Here is a 17,658-nt window from a genome sequence, read left to right as displayed (position 1 = left end):
CCAGTTTCTCTGCAATCTCAACAACGCATTATTTTTCCTTTTTTTTTTTTTTTAAATAAGCCATACTAGTGCCTTTAAAATGGTATTTCATTGTGGTTTTAATTTCTATCCCTTCATGACAAAAGATGATCATCTTTCCATGTGCTAGTTGGCCATTTGTATATCTTCTTTTGAAAAATGTCTATTCAAGTCCTTTGCTCTTTTTTTTTTTGTCTGTCTATGTCATGAAGAAGTTCCTGGGTCAGGGATTGAATCCAAGCCACAGCAGTGACAATGCCAAGTCCTTAACTGCGAGGACACCAGGGAACTCCACTTTGCTGACTTTTTTTAATTTAATTTTTTAATTTTAGGATTTCCCATAATGGTGCAGCAGAAATGAATCTGACTAGGAACCATGAGGTTGCTGGCCTTGCCATGAGCTGTGGTGTAGGTTGCAGATGTGGCTGGGATCTGATGTTTTCTACGGCTGTAGCATAGGCTGGCAGCTGTAGCTCTGATTGGGCCTAGCCTGGAAACCTCCATATGCCATGGGTGCAGCCCTAAAAAGCAAAAAAAAAAAAAAAAAATTTTAATTAAAATTTTTTAATTTAATTTAATTTATTTTTTGGTCTTTTGGGGGCCACACCTGTGGCATACAGAAGTTCCCAGGCTAAGGGTTGAGTCTGAGCTATAGCCGCCAGCCTACACCACAGCCACAGCAATGCAGGATCCGAACTGCGTCTGTGACCTACAACACAGCTCACGGCAACACCGGATCTTTAACCCACTGAGCAAGGCCTGGGATCAAACCCTAATCTGCATGAATGCTAGTCAGATTTGTTAACCACTGAGCCACAACAGGAACTCCCAAAATTTTAATTTAAAAATTAAAAAATTTTCCATACCCCTGTGGCATATGAAAATTCCTCAGTCAGCTATCAAATCCCAGCTGGAGCTGAAGCTATGCCATAGCTGTAGCAATCCACTGCATTAGGCCAGGGATCAAACTGGCATCTGAACAGAGACAAGCCATATCATTAACATACTCTGCCACAGTGGGAATTCTCCCTTAGCTCATTTTTACACTGGGTTCCTTTTCTTTTTGTTATGGAGCAGTAAGTTTTCTTTCTCTATATATATTCTTGAAACTAGGCCCTTAGAGTATATACTTTGCAATATTTTCTCCTATTCTGTACCTTGCCTCTTCACTTTCTTATCTTTTGATGTATGGAAGTTTTCAATTTTTATTAAGTCCAATTTATCTTTTTTTTCCCTTTTGTTACTTGCGCACTGGTGTCATATTTAAGAATCAATTTTCAAATCCAAGGTCATAAAAAATGTACTTTTTTGTTTTATTTTAAGAGTTTTATAGATTTAAGCTCTTGGATTTAGGTCAGATTCATTTTGAGTACATAACATTAATACAGTAAGAACATTAAAAAGTGAGTAAGAAAGACCTATATACATTAGTCAATCATTGGAGGCTTTTGCTGACCTTTTTAAAAGCACTTTAAAGTGTCCTAGTAGGAAAAAAAAACCCGTGATGTTAAATCACTAATTGGATTTTCAAATAAGGTAGTTGAAATAAGAAAAAAACACATGATATATTATTGTTTAACTTTCTGAGGATCTGCCAAGCTTTTAATATAGTCTTTCTATATATTACACAATATTATATACTATTTATTACATAGTATTTGAGAGTGCCGACTTTACCCTAATGCTTTTTTCTTCTACTGAAAATATCTTTTCCTAATAAGAAAATACACAGGCAAATGTGTTCCCTGTTTTTTTCTATTTTATCACATATTAAGTTAAAATGAAAGAAATGAATTACAATATTTATAAATCATTGGAGTAACTAGTCTAAAATAACTAACAACTACACGCTTAAAACTTTTCTACCAGAGAGGTCTAATAATGGGAGAAGTATATTATAATGACGGTCAAAACGGACATTAGCAAAGAGAATGAAAGAGGAGTATATGCAGACAAAACCACTTAAAATTTTATAGAAAACAGAAAGTGGATATTATTACCACATAGCAGAGCAACTAGGATCATAAAACAAAAGAGGAAATCTACGCTTCCATATAAACCTTTAACGGGCTCTAGACATATCAATGTCAAAAGCAGTGAAGAATTAAAAAGCACTGTAGAGTTGAAATAGGGTGAAAATGGAAGCAAGTTATATGACTTTTCTCAGTATGAAGTTTACTGCCACATACAATAATCTAGGAACTTGCACATCACACAAGTGAAAGACAGCTAATACTTCATCTTTATAAAAATAATTGAATTGCTCTAAAGAAAAAAAATTTTAATTATCTGTTACTTAAATGGGCTCCAAAATAATGGCTAGCTCTACCTCTTATCATCCTAAGATGGAGCTCTCCTCTCATCAAGCTATTTCCGAGAACAGAGGATGTCCAGTTTGCTTTTAAAAATGAATTCATTACTTAGCCTTATCCATCATTTGACATGTTGTTCCACACAGATGAAAAGCTATTTTTTAATGATGCTGAAATGCCCGGAGATAATACAGAAAACAGAACAGATTATTTCATTGGATAAAATCATTAATTTTGATGTCAGACAGACTTTGGATAAAGTTCTGACTCTGAAATAAGCAACTGCAGGGAACTCAGCAAGGAACGCATACTTGCTCTAACCTGTTTACTCCTCTGCACAAATATAGTAACTTATCTGGAGCACTTCGATGATCAAATATAATGCTACTTCTAAAACATGTATCACGGAGTCTAGTACAGAGAAAATACGCAATGAATGTCGATGGTAATTATCGCAGTGGTGGTGATGGTGATGATAATGACAACGACGACGTTATTATGTCTTAAAAGGGGCTTTAGGAAAACATTTTGTGGGATTCTTAAGTTTAGTCATGAGAAATTTAAAACTCTTTATCTACTTCACCATTTGGCAAAAAGCAGTGATGCCCCCTATATATTTTACAGGAAAACACCTAGACAATAATGTTTTTCCTCTCTGAAATGGCTAACTTATTATATATCACCTAGGTGAAGAAATTTGGGGGACTGTTGTGTTTGTTTCTGTTTCATAAGAATTCTTATATTACTCTTTTTATTTTTCAGATCAACTGAAGGAAAATGGTAAACTTTTATGACTCTTTACAAAATATGATCTCTCTATTAACTGTTTCATAAGAAGTCTTATATTACTCTTTTTATTTTTCAGATCAACTTAGGAAGGAAAATGGTAAACTTTTATGACTCTTTACAAAATACGATCTCCCTATTAACCATTTCATAAGAAGTCTTATATTACTCTTTTTATTTTTCAGATCAACTGAAGGAAAATGGTAAACTTTTATGACTCTTTACAAAATACGATCTCCCTATTAACCGCTTCATAAGAAGTCTTATGTTACTCTTTTTATTTTTCAGATCAACTGAAGGAAAATGGTAAACTTTTATGACTCTTTACAAAATACGATCTCCCTATTAACCATTTCATAAGAAGTCTTATATTACTCTTTTTATTTTTCAGATCAACTTAGGAAGGAAAATGGTAAACTTTTATGACTCTTTACAAAATATGATCTCTCTATTAACCGTTTCATAAGAAGTCTTATAATACTCTTTTTATTTTTCAGATCAACTTAGGAAGGAAAATGGTAAACTTTTATGACTCTTTACAAAATACGATCTCCCTATTAACCGTTTCATAAGAAGTCTTATATTACTCTTTTTTTTAATAATTTTTTTTTATTTTCCCACTGTACAGCAAGGGGGTCAGGTTATCCTTACATGTATACATTACAATTACAGTTTTTCCCCCACTATTTCTTCTGTTGCAACATGAGTATCTAGACATAGTTCTCAATGCTATTCAGCGGGATCTCCTTGTAAATCTATTCTAGGTTGTGTCTGATAAGCCCAAGCTCCCGATCCCTCCCACTCCCTCCCCCTCCCATCAGGCAACCACAAGTCTCTTCTCCAAGTCCATGATTTTCTTTTCTGAGGAGATGTTCATTTGTGCTGGATATTAGATTCCAGTTATAAGTGATATCATATGGTATTTGTCTTTGTCTTTCTGGCTCATTTCACTCAGGATGAGAGTCTCTAGTTCCATCCATGTTGCTGCAAATGGCATGATGTCATTCCTTTTTATGGCTGAGTAGTATTCCATTGTGTATATATACCACTTCTTCCGAATCCAATCCTCTGTCGATGGACATTTGGATTGTTTCCATGTCCTGGCTATTGTGAATAGTGCTGCAATGAACATGCGGGTGCACGTGTCTCTTTTAGGTAGAGATTTGTCCGGATAGATGCCCAAGAGTGGGATTGTGGGGTCATATGGAAGTTCTATGTATAGATGTCTAAGGTATCTCCAAACTGTTCTCCATAGCGGCTGTACCAGTTGACATTCCCACCAGCAGTGCAGGAGGGTTCCCTTTTCTCCACAGCCCCTCCAGCACTTGTTATTTGTGGATTTATTAATGATGGCCATTCTGACTGGTGTGAGGTGATATCTCATGGTAGTTTTGATTTGCATTTCTCTTATAATCAGCGATGTTGAGCATTTTTTCATGTGTTTGCTGGCCATCTGTGTATCTTCTTTGGAGAAATGTCTATTCAGGTCTTTTGCCCATTTTTCCATTGATTGATTGGCTTTTTTGCTGTTGGGTTGTATAAGTTGTTTATATATTCGAGAGATTAAGCCCTTGTCCGTTGCATCATTTGAAACTATTTTCTCCCATTCTGTAAGTTGTCTTTTTGTTTTCTTTTGGGTTTCCTTTGCTGTGCAAAAGCTTTTCAGTTTGATGAGGTCCCATGGGTTTCTTTTTGCTCTAATTTCTATTGCTTTGGGAGACTGACCTGAGAAAATATTCATGATGTTGATGTCAGAGAGTGTTCTGCCTATGTTTTCTTCTAGGAGTTTGATGGTGTCCTGTCGTATATTTAAGTCTTTCAGCCATTTGGAGTTTATTTTGGTGCATGGTGTGAGGGTGTGTTCTAGTTTCATTGCTTTGCATGCAGCTGTCCAGGTTTCCCAGCAATGCTTGCTGAATAGACTTTCTTTTTCCCATTTTATGTTCTTGCCTCCCTTGTCAAAGATTAATTGACCATAGGTGTCCGGGTTTATTTCCGGATTCTCTCTTCTGTTCCATTGGTCTGTCTGTCTGTTTTGATACCAGTACCACACTGTTTTGATGACTGTGGCTTTGTAGTATTTCTTGAAGTCTGGGAGAGTTATGCCTCCTGCTTGGTTTTTGTTTCTCAGGATTGCTTTGGCGATTCTGGGTCTTTTGTGGTTCCATATAAATGTTTGGATAGTTTGTTCTAGTTCTGTGAACAATGTCATGGGTCATTTGATAGGGATTGCATTGAATCTGTAGATTGCTTTGGGTAGTATGGCCATTTTTACAATATTGATTTTCCCAATCCAGGAACATGGAATATCTTTCCATTTCTTTACATCTTCTTTGATTTCTTTGATTAAAGTTTTATAGTTCTCGGCATATAGGTCCTTGGTCAGGTGTATTCCGAGGTATTTGATTTTGTGAGGTGCAATTTTAAAAGGTATTGTATTTTTGTATTCCTTTTCTAGTATTTCATTGCTGGTATACAGAAATGCAACTGACTTCTGAATGTTAATCTTCTATCCTGCTACTTTGCTGAATTTATGAATCAGTTCAAGGAGTTTTGGGGTTGAGTCCTTAGGGTTTTCTATGTCTAGTATCATGTCATCTGCATACAGTGACAGTTTGATCTCTTCTCTTCCTATATGGATGCCTTTTATTTCTTTTGTTTGTCTAATTGCTGTGGCTAGGACTTCCAGAACGATGTTGAAGGGCAGTGGTGAGAGTGGGCATCCCTGTCTTGTTCCAGATTTGAGGGAGAAGGCTTTCAGTTTTTCCCCATTGAGGATTATATTTGCTGTGGGTTTCTCATAAATGGCTTTGATTATATTCAGGAATGTTCCCTCTTTACCCACTTTGGCGAGGGTCTTGATCATGAATGGATGTTGGACTTTGTCAAATGCTTTTTCTGCATCTATTGAGATGATCATATGATTTTTGACCTTTTTTTTGGTAATGTGGTGTATGATGCTGATTGATTTGCGTATGTTGAACCATCCTTGTGAACCTGGGATGAACCCAACCTGGTCATGGTGTATAATTTTTTTGGTATGTTGTTGGATTCGGTTGGCTAAGATTTTGTTGAGAATTTTTGCATCTATATTCATCAATGATATTGGGCGATAGTTTTCTTTTTTGGTGGTATCTCTGTCTGGTTTTGGAATGAGGGTGATGGTGGCCTCATAGAATGTCTTTGGGAGTATTCCTTCTTCTTCAACCTTTTGAAAGAGGTTAAGGAGGATGGGCAGTAATTTCTCTTTATATGTTTGATAGAATTCACCTGTGAAGCCATCTGGTCCTGGACTTTTACTTGTAGGGAGTGATTTTATGACCTCTTCAATTTCATTTCTAGTGATCGGTCTGTTCAGTTGGTCTGTTTCTGCTTGATTCAGTTTTGGCAGGCTGTAAGATTCTAGAAAATTGTCCATTTCTTCCAGATTGTCAAACTTGTTGCCATACAGTTGTTCATAGTATTCTCTTATGGTTTTTTGTATTTCTGTTGTATCCGTTGTGATTTCTCCTTTTTCATTTCTAATTTTGGTTATTTGGGTTCTTTCTCTCCTCTTTTTAGTGAGTCTGGCCAGGGCTTTGTCAATTTTGTTCACCTTTTCAAAGAACCAGCTCTTGGTTTTATTAATTTTCTCTATTGTTTTTTGAGTCTCTATTTTATTGATTTCTTCTTTGATCTTTATAATTTCCTTCCTTCTGCTGACTTTAGGACTTCTTTTTTCTTCTTTTTCTAATTCGTTTAGGTGGAGGGTTAAGTTGTCAATTTGGGATCTTTCTTCTTTTTTGAGAAAGGCCTGTATTGCTATAAATTTCCCTCTGAGCACTGCTTTCGCAGCATCCCATAGATTTTGAGAGGTTGTGTCTTCATTATCATTTGTTTCAAGGTAGTTTTTAATTTCCTTCTTGATTTCCTCATTGACCCATTGGTTTTTTAGTAGCGTGTTGTTTAGTCTCCATGGAGTAGGTTTTTTCTCTTTCCTTTTCCCGTGGTTGGTTTCTAATTTCATGGCATTGTGGTCAGAGAAGATACTTGAGATAATTTCTACGCTCCTAAATTTATTGAGATTCGCTTTGTGTCCCAATATGTGGTCGATTCTTGAGAATGTTCCATGAGCATTTGAGAAGAATGTGTATTCTGCTTTTTTTTGGATGTAGTGTCCTGAAGATATCAATGAAGTCTAACTTTTCTATTGTTTCCTTTAGGATCTCTGTTGCTTTATTGGTTTTCTGTCTAGAGGATCTGTGCATTGATGTGAGGGGGGTATTAAGGTCTCCTACTATGATTGTATTCTCATCAATATCTCCCTTTATGTCTGTTAATATTTGTTGTATGTATCTGGGTGCTCCTGTATTTGGGGCATATATGTTGATGATAGTAACATCCTCTCCTTGGATGGATCCCTTAATCATTAAGTAGTGTCCTTTGTCTTTCTTTATGTCTTTTGTTTTAAAGTCTATTTTGTCTGATATGAGCATTGCGACTCCTGCTTTTCTGTCATGTCTATTGGCGTGAAATATTTTTCCCCACCCTTTCACTTTCAATCTATATGTATCTTTTGTCCTAAGGTGAGTTTCTTGTAGGCAGCATATTGAAGGTTTTTGCCGTTTTATCCACTCAGCCACTCTGTGTCTTTTGATTGGGGCATTCAGTCCATTGACATTTAAGGTGATAATTGATAGATGATTATTTATTGCCATTTGAACCTCGTGTTCCAGTTGATTCTATGGTTCTCCATTCTTCCTTTCTTTTTTTTTTTTTGGTTGGATGGTCTCCTGTTATTATCTGCTTGAGTGTATTTTTTTTTCATTTTTTGCAAATGCAATATTTGGTTTTGGCTTGTGGTTGCCCTGTTTTTTAAGTATGCTAACCCCTTCCCATACATGTGTGTTTTAGCCTGATGGTCCTGTAAGTTCAAACACTTCATTACTATATTAAAATTAAGAAGAGAAACATATAAACAAACAAAAAGGGTTATTTACTTCCTAACATCCCTTGTCCACATTTTATGGTTTTGATGACTCTTTTTTATTTTTTTCTTTTTAATTTTATTTTGTTTGAAGCATGTTCATGATTAAATCTGTATGCTGGCTTATTTGAGTGACTGCTCTCTGATTGCGGTTTCCTCAGTCCTAGTTCTTCCTCTTCTTCTTCTTTTTTTTTTCTTTTATTTTTTCTTCCCTTTCCTTCCTTTCTTTTTGGTTTAGAGAAGCCCTTTCAATATTTCCTTTAACCTGGGTTTTGTGTTGCTGTGTTCTTTAAGTTTTTGTTTGTTGGAAAAAATTTTTATTTCCCCTTCTATTTTAAATGATATTCTTGCTGGATAGAGTATTCTAGGTTGCATATTTTTTCCTTTTAGCTCTTTGAATATCTCTTGCCATTCCCTCCTGGCCTGTAGTGTTTCCGTAGAGAAATCAGCTGATATTCTTATGGGGGTTCCCTTGTAGGTAACATTCTGTTTTTCTCTTGCTGCCTTTAGGATCCTCTCTTTATCGCTAACTTTTGCCATTTTTATTATGATGTGTCTTGGTGTGGGTCTGTTTGGGTTCAGTTTGTTTGGGGCCCTCTGTGCTTGAACCCAGTATCCTTTAGATTTGGGAAGTTTCCATCGATAATTTCTTCAAATATATTCTCCATCCCCTTATCTTTTTCTGCTCCTTCTGGAATTCCTATTATGCATAGATTGGCCAGCTTTATATTATCCCATAGGTCGCTTATATTGCTTTCCAATTTTTTCGATTCGGTTTTCTGTCTGTTGACCAGATTGTGTGATTTCCATTATTCTATGTTCCATATCACTGATTCGTTCTTCTGCATTATTCATTCTGGTTTTCACTGCCCTTAGTTCGGTTTGCATCTCTGCAAGTGAATGTTCTAGTTTTTCTTGGCTCCTCCTTATATTTTCTAGTTCCTTTCTGAGGGTATCTGCATTACTGTTCATATCTTCTCTTAATTCCTTCAGTATTTTCATTATTTCTCTTTGGAACTCCAGGTCTGTCAGACTGCAGAGATCTGTTTCATTGTTGACTGTATTAGGTGAGTTCTCCTGTTGGTTTGACTGGGGGTGGTTTCTCAGCTTCTTCATCTTGCTTGTTGTTTTCTTTCTCCTGAGGGAGTTGTACTCTCCGTTATCTGGCAGTGTTTGCCTTGTCACTGCCGTGGAATATTTCCTGAGGGCTGGCCTTGTTGGTTAGTCTTTTTTGAGGCATTGTGGCCTTTCTGGAGTGTTGCTGGGGCTAACAGTGTTTCTTTGAAGCAAAGGAGGGCTTCCTGAGGGCAGACAGGACTGGGAGGTCCACACCACGATGGTAGCAGATTTCACTTGGTCATGCAGAGCTTGCTCTGGTGTTTTTAGGCTGTGGGGTTCTTGCAGGGGGTTGGTGGTGTTGGGCAGCTGTTTCTCAGGAGTGCAGCACCCCCTGGGGGCTGGAGCAGCTATCTGGGTCACTGAGAACCTAAGAGGCTCTTCCCTAGGGCAGCCCAACTCAGAAGGACGGCCTGAGAATGTAAGCGGATCTCTTCACAGTCTGGCCGAGCTTGTTGCAGCTTTTCTGGGCTGCAGGGGCCCTTCTAGGGGGCTGGTGGTGCTGAGCAGATATTCCGTGGGAGTGGGGCACCCCTTTGGGTCTTGGGCGGGTAGCAGGGCCGCTGGAAACCCAAGAGGCTCCTCCCCAGGGCAGCCCGACTCAGAAAGACCGTCTGAGATCTTTTCCTGACTCAGCCAGGCTTGTTGCAGCTTCTCTGGGCTGCAGGGGGTCCTGCCTGGAGCTGGCAGTCCTATGCAGCTGATCCACTAGGGCACCCCCTGGGGGCTTGGGTGGGTAGCAGGGCTGCTGGAAATCCAAGAGGCTCCTCCCTGGGGCAGCCCAACTCAGATAAACCATCCAAGAATTAGGCAGATCTATTCACGGCCTGGCTAAGCTTGTTCTAGCTTTTCTGGGCTGCAGGCCTTTTCTCGGGGGCTGGTTGTGTTTGGTGCTGCTCTGCGGAAGTGTAGCCCCTCCAAAGGGCAAGCAGGCCTGTGCAGGGACAGCCCCTGCGGTGATAGGCTTCAGGCAATTGTTGAGGCCAGCCCTCCTGGATGGCAGGCAGCCCCAGGTTGGGCGAGAGCGTAGGGGGTGGGGGGGTGGGGGGAGGGGATGCACTGCGAAGCACAGCTTTCAGCTAGCTAGCGGGCCTGTAAGCTTGCTGTGGCATGGGTGGTATTCTATGGGGACCCACCCCTTCTTCTCTCCCTCCCCAGTACGGGCGCAGACCAGGCTCTTCTCCCAGGTTCCCTCTGATGCGGCTTTCCACTTCCCTGCCCTAGAGTATTGCTCCCTTCCTCTGCAACAGCTTTGTTTTCTAGTCTCCCAGGCAGTCTCTGCCCCGTCAAATGGTTTCTAGACCTCCCAAGCAGTTTCCGCTCCACCCCACCCCCCCAGCCCGTTCTCAGGGACTAACCTTCGGAGGCGAGGTCTTGGTGCCCAGCCCCCACCCAGGCATCTCAATTTTTGGTGACTGTGCCCGTAGTTCAGATGGTCCGTTCGGTTCTTGATCGGCTTTTCCGTACTCCAACTTACTGCTACACTCTTCTCTACATCTGGAGATTCCTCCAGTTCGTTTGATCTTTCCCCCGTGTAGGTGACTTTCCAGGGTGCGGGATCCCTTTCTCCTCTGCAGTTCCCTTTCGGGAGCGCCTGTCCCGCTCGGATTCACCTTCTCTCACTCTCCTCTTTTCTCCCGTTCTGCCCAGTAATGTCACGAACTTCTTGCCGTTATTGGAGTTTAGGTTCCTCTGCCAGCGATTGGTTGCTGTTCTGTGCGAGTCATTTATTCTGTAGATGTGCTTTTTTTTTTGTGTTTGTGGGAGAGGGCGAGCGTGTCCCCCTACTCCTCCGCCATCTTGTCCTCTCTCCACTCTTTTTATTTTTCAGATCAACTTAGGAAGGAAAATGGTAAACTTTTATGACTCTTTACAAAATACCATCTCCCTATTAACCATTTCATAAGAAGTCTTATATTACTCTTTTTATTTTTCCGATCAACTTGGGGAGGAAAATGGTAAACTTTTATGACTCTTTACAAAATATGATCTCCCTATTAACTGTTTCATAAGAAGTCTTATAATACTCTTTTTGTTTTTCGGACCCACTTAAGAAAATAAATGGTAAACTTTAATGACCATTTATGTGATTTTTCTATAGTGATTTTTCCTGCTTCCTTGCTTTTCCATTCCTCCCTCTGTATCATTTTCTCTTTTGTGATTTTTATTCATTCTTAGTATATTACATCTTCCATTGCTTCTTTCTCTCTTTGTTCTTCTTCATCAGTTAACTCACTTTTCCTACTGACCCTTCTCTTTATCTAATGCATTATTTTTCTTACTGTCTCCCTGATGCTAACAATAATAACTCCTTCTCATGGCTCTGAGATGAATGAAATTCTAATATGAAAGGATATCTGAAAGTGCTCTCATAGTGCTTTTGTGTCCACAAGCTGATTTTAAGAAAAATTCAAAAGCTCTTCTATGCAAGACACTTTTTAAGAAGTACAGTCGATTGTTCCTTGTAGAGCACACCATTGTTCTCTACCTTGAGATTGAAGCCTCACCTGGCTGGACCAGGAGTGGAGATTAATGGCATAGTGATATGGAGACTGCTTTTCATTTTAACAGACCTGGGTTCAAATCACTGATCTGTTCATTGACCAGCAGAAACTTCTCCATGTTATTGACCCTTTTTATTCTCAGATCTTTTGTGAACAGAGAAGCACTAATTTACAATTATTATGTAATATTAATCAAGTAATTACATAAAGCCCTTAGCAAATATTTAAGTCATTGGAAACACCGAATAAATTGTAGCTTCTTTTGCACAGATGATATAGAGCATGACAGCATTGCAGAGGATGATAACCATGAATATCAGCATTCCAAATTAGATTAAAAACAATACTTCATGGGGGATTTGATAATTTCCCTCTTGAATTTTAACTGTAAAATTATTTGTCTATGTTAGCAAGTAATATGTTTTCTTATTTTCTTTCTTTTTTGGGGAAACATGTGCTGGAGAAAACTGAGGATTTTAAAAACCTTGATGAGTTAATTTATGTCTTTGTATATAATCCTTCCAAGCAAGTTTAATTTTTCTTTTTTCTGTAACATTAAAATGGAGTTTTCACTTTTTTCCCCCAGGAAAATTGCAAAAGGAAATTGGTAATGGTATTCTAATAGTTAAAATATTCTCAAGAGGATGTCCTCCTCTGATGATCCCCTGCTTCCTTTCATTCTTTCCCCTTAACTCTTCATTTTAAGTATCTTTTGCATTTCCCCGTTGCCTCTGTATGTTGCAGCTATCATGTTAGGAATAATTTTCTGCTTACCTTGATTAAGTCCTGAAAATCATGTGACTCAACTTTATTTTATGCATGAAAAACAATTTCCAAAGGGAGCAATGGCTTGACTAATGATAGTAATGACTACGGTAAATCCCTCAGAAGAATGCCTGTCTTTTTTCTGCGTCATCCTCTCTTTGAGAGTCCATGTCTTATGTGTGTATCTCCTTTCAGATGAGAGGAAAGCTCAATTTAGGAATGGTAAGTAATTTGGAAGTTCTTTCGTGGGATCAGATTCCACAAATAATAAGCCATCTAGCCCTTCTCTAAACCTCCTTCCCAGAAAGAGTCAGGCATGGTATACCATGGCATGTGCTCACTGCGTAGAAGCATAAATGGAAGAGAATCTGTGAAAGTGAGTTAACTCATTTTCTTTCCTAACTTAGAATATCCTTTTATTGAGATGGGGAAAAATTTAATTGTTGAATGGATATTTCCCAAGAGCTCCTTCCTTTGTCTTCACTTCCCTAACCACCCTTTTCTTTCCCTTTTCACTCTTTGTCTCACTCTTGTCAATTCTTTCTTCCTTCACCTCTGTTCTTTCCAAATCCTTACCTCTCTCCTTCCTCCTTTCCTCCTTCCCCCCTCACTCCTTCCATTTTATCCGTTATGCTTTCTTTCCATCTTCATTTCTCAAACTATCCACTTTTATTTCCATCATTTCTTTATTTTCTTTGTTCTTATTTTTCTTTTTATTATTACTTCTCTTGCTTATAGCTTGATTTTTCTTTTGACTTTATACTTTTTCACATATATATATACAAACCCAACAATTTTAAAGTTAAAGGAATGGTCACAGTATTGTGAGGAAGGAAAGGGATGGAGAGATAAATAACTGAATACTTAGAGAATACTGGTGATGAGGAGAGAGGAAAAGATACACGAAGGACCAGGAAAGGGTAATCACATGTTCTCATGTTGTTCAATTGCAGGCTGGCAGAAGTCATCGTTGTATCCTGGTGAGTATGTTGCACTGAAGATGAGTCTAAGATAGACTATTAAGCTTGTAAATTCTATAAAACGTTGGGCTACTAACTACCACATGACAGAGAAATACATACATACATACATACATATATATATATATATACATATATATATATATATATATATATATATATATATATATATATATATATATATATATATATATATATATATAGAGAGAGAGAGAGAGAGAGAGAGAGAGAGAGAGAGAGAGAAGCGTATGTATATATATGTGCTTGCAACTTCTGGTCCATAGCAAACACAGCAAGAAAGATAATTTTTAAGTATTTTTCTTTTTGTCTTTTCTCACCTGCATCTCACAAGACAGAAGTTAATTAAACCAGATATTAATAAATGAAAAAAGTATAATTTTCTCTTTTGTGATTTTTATTGGTTCTCACTATATTACAACTTCAGTATTCCTTGCCTAACTCAAAAACATAAATTTTTTTCTCTAATCTTTTCCACTGGTATTGGATTTTATCAAATGATTTTTCTGTGCCTATTGAGATGATTATGCTATGCTGTCCTTTATTTTATTACTATGGTTTATTATATGAATTGATTTTTACATGTTAAGCTGATCTTGCATTCTGGGAACTAATCCCACTTGGTGGTGTGTATAATCATTTTTGCATGGCTGTTATATTAAATTTACTAGTATTTTATTGAGAGTTTTGCATCTGTATTCATGAAGGATATTTGTGATGTCTTTGGTTTTAGTACCAGGGTGATACTAGCCTCAGGATGATAAGGGAAATATTCTACCCACTTCTATTTTCTAGAAGATTTTGTTGAATCTGGTATTTTCTGTCCTTTAAGGGTTTGATAAAACTCACCAGTAAAATCATCTGGGCCTGGGAATGAATTCGCATAAATTTTCAATTAAAAATTAAATTATTTTACTTGTTATAAGTCTTTCCAGGATTTTCTATTTCTTAAGCCATTTTTAGTAATTTGCGTATCTTGGAGAATTTGTGTAGTTCGTCTAAGTTTAATTTGTCAGCTATGGATTTTAATAGAAGTTTCATTTGAGCTTTCTAAATTCTGTAGATTCAATAGTGATCTCATTAATATGTGGTTTCTCATTCTTATTGAGCAATCTAGTAAAATTTGCTGATTTCCTAAAAAAGCAAAATCTGTTTCAGTGATTTTTTTCCTAATAAATTTTGTTTTCTTTCATTGATTCCTAACCTAATCTTTATTATTTCATTATTTGATTGCTCTAAGCTTAGTTCACTCTTCTCTTTTCAGTCTTTTCATGGAGAAACTTAGGCTATTGGTTTAAGATAATACTTTTTCTCTACTTTGGACAATTCAAGCTCCAAATTTCCCTGTAGGTATTACTTTTAGCTGCATCCAATAAAGTTTGGTAGATAGTGTTTTCATTTTTATTCAATTCAAAATATTTTTAAAATTTTCTTTTGATTTTTTTATCCACAGATTGTTTATAAATATATCAATATCCAAATGTTGCTAAATCAGAAATTTTCTTCTTTTTTGATTCCTAATTTAATTTTATTGTAACCAGAGATCATCTTTTTTACAGCTGTCTTTTTATTAATCGCTTTAAATATTTTTTCATGAATGAGTGTTTCTTAGTTTGATGTGTGCCTTTGTCAATTTCCACCATTGCAAAGTGATCATTTTTTTTATAATTTTTCTAGTTTTAATTGTTGCTTTTGGGGATAGGATTTAGGCTTCTCATTCATTCCCTTCCAGTTAGTTTCATGCATCAATAACTATTTCCTAAGTAGAACTCTAGATATATTTGTCTAGCGTTTTTCCCTATATGTCTTCTGTATGGTTGCTCACTTGAAGTTACCCAGTATAACTGTAAAAATTCCATCATCTTGATCTTTGCTTATTATTGACTTTCTTAAGTCATTTTGTTCAATAAAGAAATTGCACTAGTGCCTTATGCTAAAATTGCACATTTAATTTCATTTCTTATTTTAGGTGACCTACGAAAGCCATTGTCATACTTGTTCTAAAAAGGCCAAGATTGTAAATATTTTAAAGTTTATGGGCCATATGGTCTCTGTCACAATTACTCAACTGTGCCTTTTTAGCACAAAAGCAGCCATAGACAATACATAAAGAGATAGCATGGTTGTGTTACAATAAAACTATTTACACTGACAGATGGGCTGGATTTGTCTCCTGGACTAACACAGGAACTGACTCTGGGTCTAGAAAAAGTCACTTTTCAAACCCTGAAAAATCCACCCATTTCTGGAGTTTTTCATTTATTTTGATTATGTTTTATATTAAATATGTATTTAAAAGACAAATAGTTCTTAAAATAAATGGTAATAACAGATCCAGTGGATACTCTCTTTTCAAATTCATTCCTATAGATCCTGTTTAGGGCACAAGATATATCGTCTAAATGATTATAGAAAAAAAGTTTTAGAACTGTTTTGTCTATTCTTATCATGCTGTCTCTATATGCAGTCAGGTTTATCTGTTTCGTCACTCTTACCACCTAAGCATTGAACTAAGACTGCACTTTTTAAGTGTTGGTTACAGTATTTCACTTTCATTTATTATGGCACTATCTGCATTGAGCAGTGTAATGAACTTTAATTTTTATAAAAATCAACTCATATCTCTGTGGCTTAACCTCTCGCATACAAATTAATATGAGTATATCTAGGTCTGTGGTTCTTCTGGGCAACTCTATTCAAAATAGTAGCTCTGAGAACTAGTTTTTTTCCAGTCTGCTGTCTTCTCCATTTCTAGGGCCTTATGATTCTGGCATTGGGTGGGAAAGTGTTAGAATGGGAATGAAAAAAAAATCAAGTGAACTACTTTATTGTCCAACCTAGAAATGATATGGTTGCCTGCTGAGCACATTGTAATGACCATAACTCAGTTGTATCATCTCACCTAAAGACAATGAAGGTGGTGAGGGTTGGTATGTAATTCTACTCTTTTTTAAGAAGAGGATAACTGCTTGCAGTCTGCACTACATAATATATAAGTTAGAGGGATTAGTTCTTATTTAATAAGAAAAGCAGTGGAAACTTCAGTTCTAGAATATATTTGGATCATTATCAAAAGAAGTGTTAGAAAGAAGAAATTACCTCTTTGTACCAGACAATTCAGATACTAGGTCTGATCATGCATATTTATTTTCTTTTCAGACTGGAGGAAAGAATTTTTCCAGGCTGGTGAGTCATACCCTGATGGCCGAAGAGGGACTCTACTCCTTATTCTCAGGATCAGCCTCAGGAATTATTGGAAGAGGGCAGTTGAAAAAGTCCACGTGGGACTACATGCATGTCCCACAAGCTCAAAGATACCTCAGGCTAATCCATATAGTGTCTCTGTTTCTAGGATCCTTCTTTTTCAGAGATTAAAAAGCTTACTGTCTTTGCAGTGACTATTACTCTGGATCCAGACACAGCCCATCCTAGCCTCGTCTTGTCAGAAGGGAACAGACGTGTAACCTGGGGAGAGAAGTCTCAAGATCTACCTGAGAACCCACAGAGATTTTATTCCTTTCCTTGTGTGCTGGGTCTTCAGGTCATCACCTCAGGGAGGTGCTACTGGGAAGTGGAAGTTGGAGACAGTCAAGCCTGGGACCTGGGAATCTGTAGGTCTCATGTAATGAGGAAGGGAGGGATTTCCATCAAACCTGAAGGTGGTTTCTGGGCCATCAGGTCTTATAATGATGAGTACTGGGCACTTACCTCTCCAGAAACACAACTTATTCCAAAGGAGCATCCTGCCAGAGTATGTATTTTCCTAGAATATGAGGAGGGACGTATTTCATTTTATAATATGACAGATAAATCCCACATTCACACCTTTTCTCAAGGCTCCTTTGAGGGGCCCTTAAAGCCTTTTTTCAGGCTTTGGCCCAGTGATTCAGCATGTTTGACCATCTGTCCAGTGCTTGAAGCAGCACAGAATCCCCTGTGCTAGGAGTATCATAAAGCTGCAGGTCAGTGTGGATGGAAGCATCTGATCATGACATACATTCTCCTATACCAGAAGCAAATTATTTTTTCTTATCCCATATTGTGGTTCTCCCTATCATTTTATCTTCTTCATAAATAGTTCCCCCAAAGCATGGTGCAGGGTAAAAAACTGTGTTGCTCGTGGCATGTTTCAAGAAAAAAAAAATATATATATATACATAAACATATAAATAGACTCATATAATATGATCATA

At 37.4% G+C, this 17,658-nt stretch overlaps 1 protein-coding gene across 4 annotated transcripts in view; it reads left to right on the top strand.

Moving 5' to 3' along the window:
• The window catches only part of LOC106504368 (butyrophilin subfamily 1 member A1-like), a 29,085-nt gene extending 11,677 nt beyond the window's left edge, over positions 1 to 17,408 (top strand). For 2 of the 4 annotated variants that reach the window (XM_084970405.1, XM_084970404.1), the window contains 7 exons: positions 3,093 to 3,110; positions 3,196 to 3,216; positions 12,289 to 12,309; positions 12,663 to 12,689; positions 13,421 to 13,447; positions 16,625 to 16,651; positions 16,861 to 17,408. In XM_084970405.1, coding sequence (XP_084826531.1) covers positions 3,093 to 3,110; positions 3,196 to 3,216; positions 12,289 to 12,309; positions 12,663 to 12,689; positions 13,421 to 13,447; positions 16,625 to 16,651; positions 16,861 to 17,408 — 689 coding nt within the window. Of the gene's footprint in view, positions 1 to 3,092; positions 3,111 to 3,195; positions 3,217 to 3,507; positions 3,529 to 3,613; positions 3,635 to 11,029; positions 11,051 to 12,288; positions 12,310 to 12,662; positions 12,690 to 13,420; positions 13,448 to 16,624; positions 16,652 to 16,860 lie in introns of all 4 variants that reach the window. The other 2 variants (XM_084970401.1, XM_084970403.1) reach the window with 2 other exon arrangements.
• The last annotated feature ends 250 nt before the right edge of the window (positions 17,409 to 17,658 follow it).

The sequence above is a fragment of the Sus scrofa genome, chromosome 7, assembly GCF_054392235.1.
Source record: "Sus scrofa isolate SSC_HxYL_T2T_F1_AM1 chromosome 7, Sscrofa_HxYL_maternal_Yorkshire_Landrace_v2.0, whole genome shotgun sequence".
Classification (NCBI taxonomy): Eukaryota; Metazoa; Chordata; class Mammalia; order Artiodactyla; family Suidae; genus Sus; species Sus scrofa.
Note: the sequence above shows the minus strand (reverse complement) of the source record. Positions and strands in the feature narration are given on the sequence as shown.